Source organism: Eptesicus fuscus, chromosome 3, assembly GCF_027574615.1.
Source record: "Eptesicus fuscus isolate TK198812 chromosome 3, DD_ASM_mEF_20220401, whole genome shotgun sequence".
Classification (NCBI taxonomy): Eukaryota; Metazoa; Chordata; class Mammalia; order Chiroptera; family Vespertilionidae; genus Eptesicus; species Eptesicus fuscus.
The window spans coordinates 56,127,759-56,145,450 of record NC_072475.1 but is presented as its reverse complement, the minus strand read 5'-3'; the positions used below and the strand labels follow the sequence as shown (position 1 = coordinate 56,145,450).

At 47.9% G+C, this 17,692-nt stretch overlaps 1 protein-coding gene across 6 annotated transcripts in view; it reads left to right on the top strand.

Moving 5' to 3' along the window:
- KALRN (kalirin RhoGEF kinase) overlaps positions 1-17,692 on the top strand; it is a 664,115-nt gene that overhangs the window by 233,243 nt on the left and 413,180 nt on the right. For all 6 annotated transcript variants that reach the window (XM_028131137.2, XM_008155509.3, XM_054713909.1 and 3 more), the window contains exons 4-5: positions 2,144-2,336; positions 4,977-5,489. In XM_028131137.2, the coding sequence (XP_027986938.2) occupies positions 2,144-2,336; positions 4,977-5,489 (706 nt within the window). The remainder of the gene's footprint in view (positions 1-2,143; positions 2,337-4,976; positions 5,490-17,692) is intronic.

Here is a 17,692-nt window from a genome sequence, read left to right as displayed (position 1 = left end):
GGACTCTGGCCACTTGTTGACACCGATTTGGGAGAAACAAAACTTCCCATGCTGAGTCCTGTCCCAACAGGACTTGTATCAGCAAGAAGAAATGGAAAGTCTCCTGCCTGGGCAGTTCCCCATCTAACTGGGAGGCCCAGGGAAGTTGCCTTATGCTTGAGACATTCACACGGTCACAGGGGCTGTGGTCTCTTCACCAGGCTGCGATTTGAGGATGAAGCCTGAAGAGGTATTTTGTTTCCATTTGTGGCTTAATTCTCCCCATTGCGGCCTTACCTCCAGTAGTGGGAAGCGATTGGTTGGTGGAGGCACACATCTGTGGGTCATGTAACATGCACGGTGGTTTACGCAAGTACAATCTAGGGAATAGGAAATTAAGTGAAAGACCCTAAGGAAATTCTACGCCAGTGTTTATATAAGAATGTGAATTACCCAAAGTATAGTTTTAGTTATAAAATAAATGGATAGGTTAAACAAGCCAAGAAGAAGAGAAGACCCTCTAACTACCGAAACCTAAACTTTCTCCCAAGCTAATATGCTGTATCTATTTTGACCGCCCCTCTCCCGCTTCTGATTCTTAGGAGTTATAAAGTCCAAGTGTTTAAATAAAGTTTGCTCTTTAATAAGTTACATAGCAACATTTTCATTGATTCACTTAGGCTGCTTAGTTTTGGTTTTCAAGATGGTCACCGTCACTTCTTCTGGCCTTGATTATAGGAGTAGCTTCCCCTCTCTTAACTTCCTGAAGTAAGTCTTTTAATACCCCGACTCTTACAATGGAAGTACACGAGACAACAGACTGTATCCATCTTTTTCATCAGTCCCACATTTGGCCATCTGTGAGTAATCAGCATGACTCAACAATCTGATTTTTTAAATATATCTCTCTATATAATATATATATATAAAGAGGTAATACACAAATTAGGCCAGGATTCCTTAACAGGTCACCACCAGACAGGAGGGGGTTGTGCGTGCAGGTGAGACCAGGAGCGGAGATGGAGACAGAGGCAAGGGGGCCTGCCCAAGTGGCACCGGTGGCTTGGGTGGCCCCAGAGAGGACACAGGCAGGGGGGCCAGGGGACGCTGCGAGTCAGGCGGGGATCCCAGCCCCCCTGTGGTGCCAGTCGGGCCTGACTTCTGAGGCAGCAGGCACTGCACAAGTCAGGCGTGGCTCCTGGCTCCCCTCGGGGCGCCTCCTCACAGGATTTCAATTGCGCACTGGGCCTCTATGTGTGTGTGTGTGTGTGTGTGTGTGTGTGTGTGTATTAATTGATTTTAGAGAGGAAGGGAGGAGAGAGAGAGAGAGAGAGAGAGAGAGAGAGAGAGAGAGAGAGATCAATGATGAGAGAGAATCACTGATCAGCTGCCTCCCGCACGGAACACACCAGGGATTAAGCCCGCACCCCGGGCATGTGCCCCGACCAGGAATCAAACCGTGACCTTCTGGTTCATAGGTCGATGCTCAATCATTGAGCCACACCGGCCTGGCAACAACCTGATTTTTTATAAGTTAATAAACATTCAAACTACAAGTAATACATCTTAAGTACAGTGGTGGCAAATATGCCTTATTCATACTTTGTGTACCACCTCTTATCAACTGATAAAGTCAGCCTAGAATCTTTTATTGAAAAGGATTCTTTGGCTCCGTTTGGGTTCATTGGTAAAGTGTACCAGTGACTGCCATTGCCAGGGGCATGGGGAAGGGCAGCCCTCATGCCAAGGATTTTCCATCTCAGATGTTAGGGCCTCAGGGTCCCTTTTGGTACAGAGCTTGTCTTCAAATAGGGAAAGATTCTTCCCAGGAGTGAGAGAGACAAAAACTAAATGTAAAATCAAACAGGAATTGGAATACCCAAACAGTCAACACCCCATCAAGTGCCAGTGACTATAGGGAAGGCTGAGTCATTTGCTGAGTGCTAGGAGCAGGCAGACACCCTCCGGCAGATGGGGTGAAGCCAGGAAGGTTTTCTGAGGCCGTGCATTTCAAGTGGGATTGGAAGGCAGCCGGCAGACCTGGCGTGAAGTTGGAAGGGTGGCCCTGATTAAAAGGAATGCAGATTTCTGGATGCTTTTGGACTGTGCGCTTCACAGTCCCAGCTGCCCAGAGTGACCATGCCGGGCCTCTGACCTCCCACAGCGAGGACGTGTGCAAACGTGGCTTCACCGTCATCATCGACATGCGGGGCTCCAAGTGGGACCTCATCAAGCCCCTCCTCAAGACGCTGCAGGAAGCCTTTCCAGCCGAGATCCATGTGGCCCTCATCATCAAACCCGACAACTTCTGGCAGAAACAGAAGACCAACTTTGGCAGCTCCAAGTTCATCTTTGAGGTGAGCCCGACCGCTCTCTGAGCACCCCTTTCCCTTCTGCCACCCGCACACTTCTCACTGCGCTTCTCCACCCACCCTGCTGCACCCGTGTCTGTGGCTGGTATTTCTGGATTCCTTGGCTTTACTGGTTAGTATCTAGGGAGGAATAAAAGGATCAAGAGATTGTCCTAATTGCACAGTGTCAGTAGGCAGTTCTGTGTACTATTGGTGAGTAGGTAAATTAGGACAGTTGTTTCTGGGGGCAACTTTGTAATTTGGCTCAAATGCCTTAAAAAGAGTTTATAGCTATTGATCTAGTAATTCTTCCTAGAAAATATTTTTAATATAAAAACTAAACAAAACCTCTTGATAATCTAATTATAATTATAAACAGGTAATGGTCTACAAGGATGTTCATTCATCATAGTGTTTTTTGCAATAATATACACATACATATATTATACACATATATATATATATATTCATATACATGCACATACATATAGTTTGTATCTTGACTATCCATTAATTTTGGTAACATTAATACACAAATACATGAAGCCATTAAAATCATATTTAGTTATATGTCAATTATATCAATGCAAATCATATTTAGAAAAACAGTGACTTTGAAAAATGCTTATGATATATTTTTAAAAAGGCAGGTTTTTAAACAGTCTGGGCAGTATAATCTGAAATCTGTTTTTTGAGTGCATATATGAAGAAGACTGAGAGACACGTGAAAATGTTAGCAGACTATTAGAGGTGGCTGGATTAAAGGTGATTTTCATTTTCTTCATATTTTCTTTTATACTCAAGGAGAACATGTTATTATTTTCTCTTTATCTAGGTTTTCCCAGACAGCATATGAGAATTTTTAATGGTAACACAACAGATTAAGTCAATGATTTAGGAACCTTTGTTCCAGCCAAATCCAAGTTGTTCCCCTTTCCTGGAACCCTAGCCCTCATCTGCAGGCGAATGAACCTGTACGTGTGCATGTTGGAAAGGCGGAGCTGCACCTAAATTTACAGCAACTTTCCATTCCAGGCCCTGTCCCCTAGGGCCAGGAGTGCCTGGGTGTGGCATGGTGGCCCCAGTGGTCTGTGATGGAGCACAGCAACCTGACCATCTGAGCGAAGTGATTCTCACTCTGTTTAAATAACACAAAGAATTTGACTTGGCACCCCTACCCAACATTAGAAGCCCTGTGCTTTAAAAAAAAAAAAAATATATATATACACATATATACATATATACATATATATATATTATATATTTCATAGAAGAAGGAGGGGGGGAGAGATAGAAACATCAATAATGAGAATCATTAATCAGCTGCCTCCTGCATGCCCCCTTCTGGGGATCGAGCCCATAAGCTAGGCATGTGCCCTGACCGGGAATCGAACCGTGACCTCCTGGTTCGTAGGTCAATGCTCAACCACTGAGCCACACCAGCTGGGCAGGAGCCCTGTGTTTTGTAGGTTTGGTTTTGGTATACAGATGTGGTGATAACAAGCCTATATATTTATAACCTGAAAAGAATGAAAGTAATCTTTCCAACAAGTCCTAAAACTGTGTTTCAGTGGCTGCTCAGCCCTTCCCCTCTTCCTTCACCACAAGTTGAGCAAGCTTGTCTTTGCCTCCTAAATAAGAAGTAAGGAGAGAGAGCTGGGACCTCCCACTCAGAAGAGTATTTATAAGGCAGTGCCTTAAGAAAAGCCAATGAGATCCCTCATGCAGGCTGAGAGTACAGGCTTGTTCAATAGCAGATATTAATGACTAATTGGTGCATATAATCATGGGAGACTTCCTGGACGTGATAAACTTGGAGCCAGAGTTGAAGGGGAAAGTGCTCTAGAACAGGGCTGCTCAAAGTTTAATGCACAGAGTCCCTGGGGATCTCGTTCAATGCGGATTGTGATTCAGCAGATCTGACTTCTGAGATGCTGCCTTTCCAACAAGCTCCCAGGTGGTCCTGATGCAGCCACAGAGGGCCACACTGAGTCGCAAGGACCTAGATTAGCAGAGATTTGTGTCAGTGGCTGCACCTTAGAATCACCTGGTGAGCTTTTAAAACTACCCGTGCACACACTCCAGTCCGGGCCAACTAAATCGGAGAAGGGTATCTGCTACCAGGAGAGCCTCAGTGTTGGCAGAGGCCCACCCAGCCTGAGGCAGGAAGCTAGACTCGGACCGTTGCAGCCCAAAGTTGACCCACGTTGCTTCATGCAGCCGTGATGATGTCCTGGGTCATGGGCCTGGGTGGGTTTTCAAGCTCTGGAGAACTAGACCCTCAGGCACTCCTGCTTCTAGCATCTGAAGTCCTGCTATGGTGACTGGGGGGTGGAGAGGAGGAAGATGAAGGCAGCTGAGACTTAAAGGCAGCCTTTCCTGGAATAGCAAGTGGTGGGCAGGTGGGGAGGCTTTTGGAGGCAGTCAGCTGGTCTGTTGAAACTGCTTACCCTGGCTGATTTGTAGCTGATGACCGGCAGGCCACATGCTCACCCCCTGGCCCTTTCCTGTGCAGGCTGTGGTCATTATTATGTGGGCTTACCTTGGCCTCTCCCCTCGACTTTCTCCCCTCCTGCCTACAGTTGCTCTGGTTTCCCCTCCCTCCCCCGACTTCACTGAGTCACCCTCTCTGTGTCTGCCCTCCAGACGAGCATGGTGTCCGTGGAGGGCCTCACGAAGCTGGTGGACCCCTCCCAGCTGACCGAGGAGTTCGACGGCTCCCTGGACTACAACCACGAGGAGTGGATCGAGCTGCGGCTGTCCCTGGAGGAGTTCTTCAACAGCGCCGTGCACCTGCTCTCGCGCCTGGAGGACTTGCAGGAGATGCTGGCTCGGAAGGAGTTCCCCGTGGACGTGGAGGGCTCTCGGCGGCTCATCGATGAGCACACTCAGCTCAAGAAGAAGGTGCTGAAGGCCCCTGTGGAGGAGCTGGACCGGGAGGGGCAGCGGCTGCTGCAGTGCATCCGCTGCAGCGACGGCTTCTCAGGGCGCAACTGCATCCCCGGCAGCGCTGACTTCCAGAGCCTGGTGCCCAAGATCACCAGCCTCCTGGACAAGCTGCACTCCACCCGGCAGCACCTGCACCAGATGTGGCACGTACGCAAGCTCAAGCTGGACCAGTGCTTCCAGCTGAGGCTCTTCGAGCAGGATGCAGAGAAGGTAGGAGGGGAGCCGGCCCACCTGAGGCTAGGGTTTGGGGGCGGGTGGCCACTGCTTTCAGGGAAACTGATCGAGCTTGCCAGTTCAGCTTTCTGATTAATGACTTTTGTGGAAAGTTGTTTTTTTTTTTAAGTGTTTACTGGTTTTAGCTGGTACACATTTATTTTAATCATCTCTGCCCATTGCTCACTGACTCCTTAAAGCTCTCCTTTTATAGAGTTTATTATGCGCCAGGCACTGTTCTGAGCACTGAGTATAAATTAACTCGTTTTAACGCTCTGAAGTCCTGTAGGTAGGTGTATCATCATTATCCCATTTTACAGGCGAAGAAACAGAGGCTAAATAGCTTGGCCAAACAAGGAAGTGCCGTGCGGCTGCCAAGCCCATGCTTTTCCCCACTGCTGGACACTGCCCCTCTTAGGACACGTTTGAATGGTTCGAGCCGGCTGAGCAACAAAAATAATGATACTGTTACCAGCCACAGTAACATGACTGAGTGATTAGTGCTGGGCAGTGTACTCGGCTATTGACAAAGCATCTCACATGCAGAGCCTTACTTAACTGCACAGCTTTCCCATCCTTGGAGGTGCGTGGTGCTGCTGAAGTGCAGGGAAATGGAGTGCTCCTTGATCTTGGGGCTACAATGGCAGACTTGACATACGAATCCAGCTTTTTTCAGCTTGAAGTCAGGGCTCTTTGTGCCATGCCACTTCATTCTGAAGGTTTTTCCTCAGCAGCTCAGCCAGCACTTAAGCAGGCCCCCATTTTCTAGCAGTGAATTTTCATAGCTTTCTCCTTATCAGGGGAGATATGAGAAAGGGAAAAAGAAGAATATATCATATAGTGCTTCTTTGCTGAGGACACAAATGTATCTTCTCTAGGTTTTTTTCAAGGTAAAGAAGAGAGTTGCTGTTATCTGTGCTTTAGGGGGAGTGAACTGGGCTCTCCTCCTATCAGTTTTCTGGAAATAACTTATATTTAAATGCATAATGCCACTCTGCAGCTCTCAGTAACCTATGAATTTTACAGACAGTGTCTAATATAATGGTTTTGTGTCTTTTCAGAGCTCATATTGAAAATGTCTCTAGATATTTTTAAGTGATGAAATCAAGATATGAAACTATATAATATGCATAGATGCATAACCCATGGACACAGACAGTAGCATGGGGAAGGCCGGGGATGGAGTGGAGGGGGGCTAAAAGGGGGGAAAAGGAGCAAAAAACACAACTTTATTTAATGATGATCCTAATTTATGTGAGAGTGCCAGCATAGGTATGACTGGAGGAAAATTCAACACAATGTTAATGGTTTTGATTCTCAGAGGCCAAGCTTATGGTTAATTTTAATTTCTCTGTATAAATTTCATGTACTTTCCAATGTTTTATAATTTTTAATCAGAAGAAAATCAATACATGTCATTTTTAAAGACTGCATAGCCCTTTCTACAACAAAACTTCTGAACATCATTTAAGTCAAGTTACATGGAAAGGGGTTTCTTGTATAACCTTAGGAGTTGCAGGGTTTTCCCTGACTTCCTGAGGGCTCTTTGCCCAGAGGCCTGGCAGCCTGGGTCTGACCCTGGCCTGCTCTGTGACGGGCCACTTGGACTATGGAATCCTGTCACTGTCCACCACGCTATGAGACACCAGGTCAGGAGCCAGCGGCTCTGGGAAGCCAGTGGCTCTGGGAAGCCAGTCGCAGGTACTCTGGCTGCTGTGACTAGGGTTAGAAAAGTCTGGAATAGCTCCTTTCTACTCGGGATTCCTTCTGCTCTGGGGCAGGGAACCTGCTTTGCAGCCTGGCCTAGGTGGCCATTTCAGTGACAGGGACAGAGGGGGAGGCAGGGGTCTAGGTCTGCCTAGATGTATTTTAGAGTTTGAGGCGCTTGACAGCATCCCGGAAGCTCACGGGTAAGGGAAGATGGCATGGGGCGCAGATGGTGCCTGACCCAAAAACAAGGCGAACCACATACCTTTAGCACCAGAAGACCCCGGTAGAGAAGGCTGACCTAGAGTCAGACAAGTGCCAGTCCACTAGGCAGTAATTGCTGCCACACATACATTCTCTCGATTCATGCTCGCAAGAATCACATGGCATTTTAGTATTCCTCTCTTATAGTGGAGGAAATGGAAGCTCAGAGAGATGGAGTGGCCTGCCCAGGAGCACACTGCCCATTAGACAGAGCCTGTATTTTGTCTGTCTCGAAAGCCCACCCAAGCTCTTATCCAAAAGCCATACTGTCCTCTGCTCCTAGGACCTGCTTCATGCCACCACTGAGCACTGCTTGTTAGTCCCCGAGTCCCCGCCCAGGCCCTGATGACGCTAGGGAAAATCTCAAATCCCACCTCCCCATGCTCACTCAACAGCAGGGCTCAACCGTTCTGTGGACCCCCTTCTCAGAGTAATATTTGTAAATGTACAAAATAATATATTCAGGCTTGGAAAATAATTATTGAAATACAGTTAATAAGTTTAAAAAATAGTAATAACATGCACTTCTTTAACATGTTAAATAATAAAATCTACTTGAAGTCTCACAATTACCATTGATTTTGAAGTAGCAATGAGCAAAAATGATATTTTAGGGCAACTAACCCTGATGTGATATGAAGATGTGTATTCAGAGGTACAGGTATTGCGAACAGTAATGTAGTTTGTTGCCTGCATTCATAATTGAAGAGAATGCTATATTTCAGTTGGAGGTTAGTGAAAATAAAGGCATATATTTTCCCCATCCAAATACATGATCCCTGAATCCAGTACTCTCAGTTTAGGTTCCATGTACCATGGTGTTCTCATGCCTCATAAAAAAGTGTGTGTGTGTGTGTGTGTGTGTGTGTGTGTGTGTGTGTGTGTGGTGTATGGAGCGGGGGAGAAGGGAGAGAATATAATAAACAAAACAGAGGGAGTGAACGGATGATGGGGAGAAAGCAGCCCAGGAATATTTTGTCATTGAGTCAGTGGCGCAAATGCTGCTCAGGCTTGACCCAGCTGCCGCAGAAAATGTGCTGGGAGTAGGGAAGGGGAGAAAAACAGTCCTTTTAAGTTGCTTCAAGATTAATTTAAAATATCTGTGCAGAACTAAGTGCCTCAGCCCTCTACTTATTTGGTGTTTTTGAAAGGGGGTGAGGAGGGTGGCGGTTTGGGTGAGGGCTGTGTGTATGCAGATCCACATCTAAACAAGGGCGTGAGGAAATAGTTACTGCGTGAGCCACGCCGAGCTTCCTTTCTGGTGGGAGGCTTGTCGGAGACCTCCGATTCCAGATCCGGGAAGCTCTTGGCAATCGGAGGAGTCTGGTGCTCACCCAGCTTCTATTTTTGTTAAGGGTGAGCGCAGAGTCTCCCCTCTGGCCTGTGGGGTGACAGCTTGATCCCATGCCTTGAGTTATAGGTGGTGCTCCTCATTTGCCAGCTGGCCTTGGAGAGTGAAGCCACCTCTCACCATCCCCATGACCTCTGTGATGACTCCCTGCATTCTTCATCTTGGAGGGGGGGAGGGTGGAGAGGGAGCCATTATCTCTACCAGTGAAGCATTTAGGGAGGAGGGACTCTGCTCTGCAGATAATTCATAAAGCAGGGCACCCGTTCATTTAATAAATGTCTGTTGAGCAGCTGTCATGAGCCCAAAACAAGGCACTTGGATAAGGAGGAGTAGGCCAGAATTTTTGCCCTGGAGCAGCAAGCTGTCCTGCTTATTATGATGTGTGACTGCTGTGTGCACCTCACTGTCCTAGGCACAGCCTCTGCGACTGGGGAGTTTTTAGAGAAAGGTACATTGCAGCTCAGAAATGACAGGAAAGTCTTAGTGAGCAATTTGTGGGAGAGCTGGGTAATTCAGAGGTAATTCCAGTAGCACACAGCGCCTCTTGCTGGAGTATGAGCACCGCGGCCTCGGCCCCTGCCCTCTGGTCTGTAACCAATGGGCCTGTCCCCAGCAGTGTTCACCTGTGCTTGGGACACCCCCACACGATCTTTGTCACCACGCTGGGGAAGATATTTAGGTGCCCACCTCCTCCATGAGCAAGGCATCTGCCCAGATGAGGACCGCTCATTTGCTTAGGGGAGACTGGCCTCACCACACCGCCTATGGGAAAGCTCCCTTTGAAGAACCTAAGTTTAAATGTCTTCCTGCATACTCATTCTTGCATGATGAAATTCTGTTCCAACATGTTCGTGCTGAAATGAAGCTGTATGAGTGGGGATCCATATTTGTCCTGGGATGTCACTTACTGGTTGGGAGACCTTAGGTACATCTTTGACCTCTGACCCCCAATTATATTTAAAAAACAAACAAACACCAAAGATGGAGAATTTGGGCTAGCTCAGTGACTTCTGACTTCTCTTCTGCCTTCACATGCACTGTTCTCATGTCTGATACTCTCTCTTGGGGACAGCATCTTTCAGCGGGAGAAGTGGTGCAGGGCATGTGTGTGATCACGGCAGGGTGGCATTGCCCCTGACGTGGAGAATAGGTTTGTAAGGGGACATAGCAGCATCTCAGCATAGTTTGATAGAGAACCCCACCCGCCTCAACCAAATGTGCCTGCCATCCCTCCTCCTTTGAGACTTGCAGCACCAAATGATACCTACGCCCCTTTACTATGACTCAACAATTCTGTAACAGGTTTTGCTTTTTTGCTATTCATTCTTCCTGTATATCTATAGGAGGCTCTTTTCTCTTCATAGTTGTTTCCTTGGGTGGTGATGGAAAATAAGAAATGTTTCTCAGCAAATAGAATCAAAATCTATTGAGTTCCTTTCTTGCTTTAAAAAAAAAAAGTCCAAGCTGCTGCCCAAATGGGATGGTATGTATGGAAGTGCCCGGCTCCGTGCCCAGCCCAGCATAGCTGCTCCCTGGGCATGGGCTTCCCTTCTCCTGCACTATTTTCATTATGATTTACTCTTCAGTCATCTAGCACTTGCTGAGACCATGCAGAGTGTCATTGATGCTATCTTCCAAAGGAACTTGCTCCAAATAATTTTCAATGATCCCTAATGGAACAAAATCAAGAATTGAAATTATGATGTAGATTCATGGGGGGCCCCATAGATCACTAAGTTGCATGGTGTCCCTGGGTGAGACACAAGAGAGGAGCGCCCAGATCAAATTGGGGTCATATTTGATGGGTCAGAGTTGGGGGAGATGCCACTGGGAAAGGTCTCTGGAAAAACAATGTCTGTCCTTAAAGCAACCACAGAGGCAATTGATTCTGCCCACGGGAGTGTGACTGCTCATCCCCATGCACCAGGTGCTATTGCTGCTGGTGGTCTGGGGTCTACACTCTTGAGAACCACTCCTCTATCCTCAGGTTCAGGGGCTCAATAATTACTGGCCAACTAACAAGAATAGAGCAAAATTTCCCGTGGTTCTCTCCTGAGTAACAGTTCTGCTGTGGCTGCAGGCTGGACCCTGAGCTGAGAGAATGAAAGAACGTGTGCTTGTTGATGACCTACAGATGGTCATAACTTTGACTTTCCAGTTGCCATCTCCTTTACCTTTTGAACCTTGCTGAGAGGGTTATTTTTCTCTCTATTTGTGTGTGTGTTGTTGGTTGTGCATTTAGGCTATATAAAAAGATATGACCAGTTAGGGAGAGGTGGGGGAGTTATGAAATCAAACGAAGGACTTGTATGCATGCATATAAGCATAAACAATGGACGCAGAACTCTGGGGGGTGAGGGCATGTATGGGTGGGGGGTGGGGGGGTAATGGTAAGATATGTACACATATAATACCTCAATAAAAAAAATTAAAAAATAAAAATAAATAAATAAAAAATAAAAAGATATGACCAGACCATGCAGGCTAGGATAAATCACAGCTCACTCCTCTGCACTTTTCAGGGTATAAAGTGAGAGAGGGCAGCAGGGGAATACATTTTCTGGAAACTTCTGAGACACTTGTCACCTTCTGCTTTGCATTGTAGCTAAGAGTGTCTTATTCTTCTACAAACGCGGGGCCAGAAACACTTCCTACAGTCCATCCAAGAAATACATCTATGCATTTTTATACCATTGGAGGTCTGTGCACACAAAATAATGTTACTCTCATTATTTATGGGGCCCACTGGGTGGAGGGCTTCACAGTAGGCAGCAGGGCTCAGTGCTGAGTGTTACATGCTTATTGTTCTGCTGTTTGTATGTCCTGTTAACCACATTAGCAATTCAGGACATCCCCAGGATGCCCTGCCACTGGGCAAAGTGTCCACCGCTGTTCCCTACGCTCTCCCTCCAAAGCATAAACAGTTCTGATCACTCCCTAGGGCCCAAAGTAGGGCCCAAAGTCTCACTCTGCCTGGGGTGACGCGAACCAATGGGGCCAGGGTGGAGAAACTGCGCTGCGTCTCCTTCCTGCCGGTCCCTGGCCCACTGCCTCCTCTCTTCCCCAGAGCTCCCACCCCCCTGCCTCTCAAGCCAGCAGTGAGCATGACTCCACAGTCATTTGTCAAACTGAAGTGCCATTGTAGTAATTATAATGCATCGTCTTTTTTGAATGTTGGTTTTTAAAGTGTTCTCACACCCCTGACCTTAAGAGAGTTTCTGGTCCAGCCCTTCCTTTTGCGTAGAAAACTTTGACCCAGAAGCCGAGACCCACCCAAAGTCATCCATCATGGTGGGTCATCGTTTGGTCTCCCTTCTACTTGGTGTGGCAGGTGTGAATGTGAGGGTCATGTTCCAGATGGGAAAGCAGAGACTTGGTGAGTTGGGGAGGTGTGCCTGGGGTAGGGACAGGTAGGTACATGGGAAGGTGTGCACTCTGCTCTGAGGCTGCCCCTTCCCCAACACCTCCAACACACCCACCGCCTCCACCACCACCACCAGCTGCCTGAGTCCTTCCTGTTGGGAGGGAGGCTTCAAAGAGCTGCGACCTTTGGGAGCAGGCAGAAGGGCAAGGTGTTTAGGGTCAGTTTATAATTTCCTGCTTTTTTTTTTTTTTTTTGAGAAAGGCTCCAGTGCCCATTACCTGATTTTTAAAATTTTTTTTTTTTTTTTTTTTGAGAAAGGCTTTAGGACTCTCTCAATCCTCCTGCCCTCCCTCCTCCTACGGGCAACAAAACCACCCGCCTCCACCCCCATTGACTGGGCTCTGGGGGAGGAAGTGTGTCTGTATTCCACCCCAACACAGGACACAGTGTCCTGTATTATTTCCAGCCTGCTGATCCTGGGAATCTCTGCTTACTTTTTCTCATTTCCTCCCCTTGAACATTAGAAACATTAGATTCCAAAAATAATCTAAGTCACAATGTTCTGCAGGCTGCATGTGTGAGTGTTTTCTCCCAAAGCTGTTTTTCTCCTCGATACATCCTTTCTCTCTCTCCCCCTCTCCTGCATTTCCCGCGTCTGCTGTGGTCACTAGGCCTGCACCAGGAGTGGGTGTGGGAGCAACTGGAGGAAGGAACGCTTGGCATGGGAGGCCTGGCTCCCTCCCAGGTCTCTGACGAGGGCTGGAAGGGTCCACGACCTAAACGGTTATATGCGAATAGCCTGCGTAGGTGGCCTCTCCTCATGAATCTCTCCTCATGAATGGACCCCATAGAACTGAGGGCCATATGGTTGGCCCTTGGAACTGAGGACATGAACACTGTGTTAACAGTACCTTCCAGAACCCAGGTGGTCACACGGGTTCTGTCCACAGCAGTGTAGGTGAGCCAGGAAAAGTAGTGACAGTGAAAGGAGTTGTTTGAGGCCCAGGAAGTAACTGAGAGACGTTTGTCAACATTGAGTGCCTACAATGTGTCAGGTCCTCATGTCTCTCCACCCCAGCACTGGGGGGGTCAGGAGTCAGGGATGGGGGGGAAGACACTGTGGGGAAAATCAGGTTCAGCATTGATGTGATTCTAATACCTCGTAAGAAAAAGATGGCTTAGAAATAGTAACCCCTCCAGGGGTTAGACCCTGGTTAGATACTAAGGTCTCTGTTCCTTACTCAGCAGGAGTTAGGTTTGGGGGCACTAGTGTATCTGGGGGGGGGGGGGAGAGAGTGGGAGTTAGTCCAAGAAAAAAGAGAAGCTGCCGGCTCTGCCCCAGTAGAGGAAGTGGAGGAAATGTCTTAAGTACCTTTTTGAAGAACGAAAGACAAAAAAAAATTGAGTCTGTGGGGTGGAGCTTTTCAAGATTCCTTTCCAGGCATTTTACTTTGAAGAACCCATTTACCTTCCTTCCCTTCACCTTCTGTGCTACCCCACTGCACCCCTCTCTTTCCTTTCCCATTGTGACCTCTCTTCTCCTTGACCTTGCACCTCTCACAGTCTGTACTTAGCTACTCTTCCATGCATCCATTCTCTCTGCACTTGATGTTTAGCTTCCCTTTTGCAGTCCTGCTTCCTTGGGTGGAACTAAGGAAGAGCTCCGTGAGTGGTTCAGGCCTCTCATGGAGGGCAGAGAGAGCACAGGCCAGAAGAGCCAGCAAGGATCTTTCTAGAAAGATCACTGGCTTTGCAGTCACAGAGACCTGGGTTTGAATCCCAGCATAGCCACTCCCTAGCTGATAAGCTATCTGTGGCCAGTTCACCTTCTCCGAGCAGTTTCTTTGTCTGTAAAATGTAGAATTTTAATACATGCAGGATTGTTGTATGGATTTTAAAATGTGGCCCTAACTGGTTTGGCTCAGTGGATAGAGCGTCGGCCTGCAGATTGAAGGGTCCCAGGTTCGATTCCAGTCAAGGGCATGTACCTTGGTTGCGGGCACATCCCCAGTAGGGGCTGTGCAGGAGGCAGCTGATGGATGTTTCTCTCTCATCGATGTTTCTAACTCTCTATCCCTCTCCCTTCTTCTCTGTAAAAAAGTCAATAAAATATATTTAAAAATAAATAAGAATGTGTATAGCCTGGCTGGTGTAGCTCAGTGGTTGAGCATCAACCCATGAACCAGGAGGTCAAGGTTCGATTCCTGGTCAGGGCACATGCCAGGGTTGTGGGCTCGATCCCCAGTAGGAGGCATGCAGGAGGCAGCCAGTCAATGATTTCTCTCATCATTGATGTTTCTAGCCCTGTCTCCTTCTCCCTTCCTCTCTCTGAAATCAATAAAAACATATATTTTTTTTAAAAAAATGTATATAAAGCATTGGTATGCCTAGAACTTAGTAGGTGTTCAATAGACAGTAGGTTTATGGAGACAGACTTGAGCTGAGTCACACAGATGGGATCAGGAGTGGAAGAGAGACCTGGGGAGGCTTCCTTGCATGGCCTGGGGAGGGAGGGCGAAGAGTACTCCCTCCTTCACAACAAGGATGCCGAGCAGACAGTGGGCAGCATGTGGCAGCAGGGCATGGAGGGGACCTGGTGCCTGGAGAAACCAGGAGGGGACCTTGCGGAGGACCCGTCAGTCAGTATTAGAGACAAGATCTGCTGCTAGTTGAAGGAAAGGGAAATGGAAGCATGTGACCAGGTTGGCAAGATCTTAGAGCACTGTTGCTGAAGATAAGCCAGTTAAATAAGCGCCGGATATTTTGCTGGGGCCGGGCAATTGGAAGACGAACTGGAGTCAGGCCTTCCCACATTGGAGCATAGGGCACCGGTGAGCAAATAGCTGCTGCACAGGGCAAGTTCACTGTGGTGCCAGTCACTGCCGTAGGAGCATAGATGGTGAAACGTTCAGCCAGAGTTAAAGGTGCGGGGAAACGGAAGAGCATGTGCAAAAGCATGGCAGCCTCAAAGTCCAGGGTGGGCTCTGGGCGCTCCCACCGTCCAGTGTGACTAGAGGTCAGGCTCCATGGGGAGGGGTACAAGAGGGAAAGTCCTTGACATGCCGATGACCAGGAGTCACAACAAAGAGGGTCAGAAATTCTGACCACTCCCAGGGGGCGACCGTGAAAACTGGATTCTGGTGAATGGTTCGGGCCGGTCCAGGAGCATCTGAGAATGCTAGAATCTTTGAATCAGTCAGAGGGTCTAATCCTTAACCCAGGGCAGAGCTCCTCCAGCCAGCCTCACTGACATGCATTCAAGACTCTGATGAGCATTTCTGGCGTTGAGGAAGCCACAGCTTTGTGAGGCAGCCTGTTACACAGCACTATTTGTTAGAAGGTCCTCCTCCCACCAGGCCCGGATCTGCCTTCCTGGAGCTTTCACCATGGGGTCCCAGCTCTGCCCTCTGGGGTCCCCCAAAACTAGCCCCTTCCTTCTCCCACAGGATAGCCCTCCAATGACTCAGAGGCAGTCCTCACTGACCTTCCTGGTGGTTTCTGCTCCAGGTGAACTCCCATCTCTACTCTTTAATGCCGTCTTCCTGTGATGGGTTTTTCAACTATTAGAATGGATGGGGAAGGATCTACATTTGTTAATCCCACTTTCACAAGTGAGAAAATTATTTTGTGTGTTAGGTGCACTTGCTTCTGGTAGCTCGAGTTAGTCAGTCTGAAACGCCAAGGTATTTCCACCCAGAGAATTACGTTCTGTCATTCAAATAGAGAGGCACTGTCATACGTGTGAACTCAAGATGATGTCACGTGCACACGTAGATAAACTTCAATATGAACGTGTCGAGTTGGACAGGTGTCAGGTGTCCTGAGGTAGGTGTGCCCAGGTCAGCAGTCATTACTACTCCTCAGGGAACAGTCTCATTCCAGCCCCATCCCTGGTCCATGACTATCCCTGAGCAAAGCTGAAGTTTCATGGTCTCATCCTGGGGAGAGTCAGAAAACCCATGTAAAACATGCAAAGGAACATTCATTCCCTTGGAGGAAATCTGCCTCTACTTGAATCTCAGAAGGTTTGTTCCCCCACACTCCTATTCTGCGTTCACCAGGAAACCTCTCTTTCTCGCTCTTTGGCTCCCCACCAGCCCCTCCTTAGAGATCCTTTTCTAGGATCAGAAAGGCCCTGCTGTGTGGACAGTTGCTGCTGTGCTGAGAAAAGACATGTTCTTTCTTGGTATAGAAAATACTAGTACAGGGATATTTTGTTTTCTCCACATGAGCAGGTTGACCGACAGGTCGTACCTCAGAGTGGCACTTTTCCTGCCCTAGGAGATTATCTTGGGGAGCTGACCCTTGTCATGAGATGCCAAGAGGATGTGCCATCAGAAGGACGTAGGCTGGAGGTGAGAGTGGACTTGGGCATTCGGCCTCATCATCAGGACGGCCTCTCCTGTGTTTTGCACTGTCCCACCTGCTCCTCCGCTTACCACCATCCCTCCCACTGTGCCTGCTGAAGCCCTCTGCTTGCTGAATGTCCAGCTCAAATGCTCCTCTCTCTGCTCTTCCCTGTGGAAGTTGTTTTTCTCTCCTCTGGGCATTTTCCTATGGCCCTTATCCAGACTGCTCAAAATGACCCTGTTCCAACCCATTGTGTAGTATAGCTTTATGCCAAGTGATGATACATTTATGCTCAAAGGCCTCATTCCACCAATTATATTGCAGATTCCTGGGGGTCAGGGCCAGTGTCTTAGACAACTCTGTGTTCCCCAGAGGCACACAGTCAGTGCCAAATTAAAAAATGGGCTGTGGCATAGTCTGTACTCACTAAGCTGCCTGATGGAACAAACTTTTGTGAGCACTCTGAGCTGGCACAAGAGCACCACCTACTGCTGAGTGGTGGTTTCAAGGGACACCACTCTAACGCTCTCACTTTTTTAGCTAGTTTCATCTTGCACTTTGGAGGCAGGGAATATTCTAACGCAAGTGTGAGCAGATGAGGTGGGAGTGGGAAGGAGAGGGGCACACGCTGGAGACACTAACGGAAAGAAAATGGGCCAGCTTGGCCGGCATGGCTCAGTGGTTGAGCATCAACTTATGAGCCAGGAGGTCATGGTTCGATTCCAGGTCAGGCCACATGCCTGGGTTGCAGGCTCGATCCCCAGTAGGGGGCGTGCAGGAGGCAGCCGATCAGTGGTTTTCTCTCATCGCTGATATATATAGAAAATGGACCAGGTGATGGACAGACTGGATGTCAGGGAGGAAGGAGAGCCCAGCTTTAATGGTGACAGTAGGATGGGAGTGGAAGGGACTCCCAAAATATTTTGGAAAAAGGATGGATCATTAAATCAAACTCAAATTTTAATTTCTTTTAAGACACAGGAAAGTGAGAGAAGGTTACTAAAAACGTTACCATGTGTTACCTGGTTATTGCATATCCTACTCTTAGGGACAGGGGCCCTGTCTAAACACAGGAATTCACCTTAGTCCTCTGAATAATATTGTTAATGGAGGGTTTTGAGGAGCGACTGAGCTCTTTATTCCAAAAGTCCTTCTTGAGCTCCT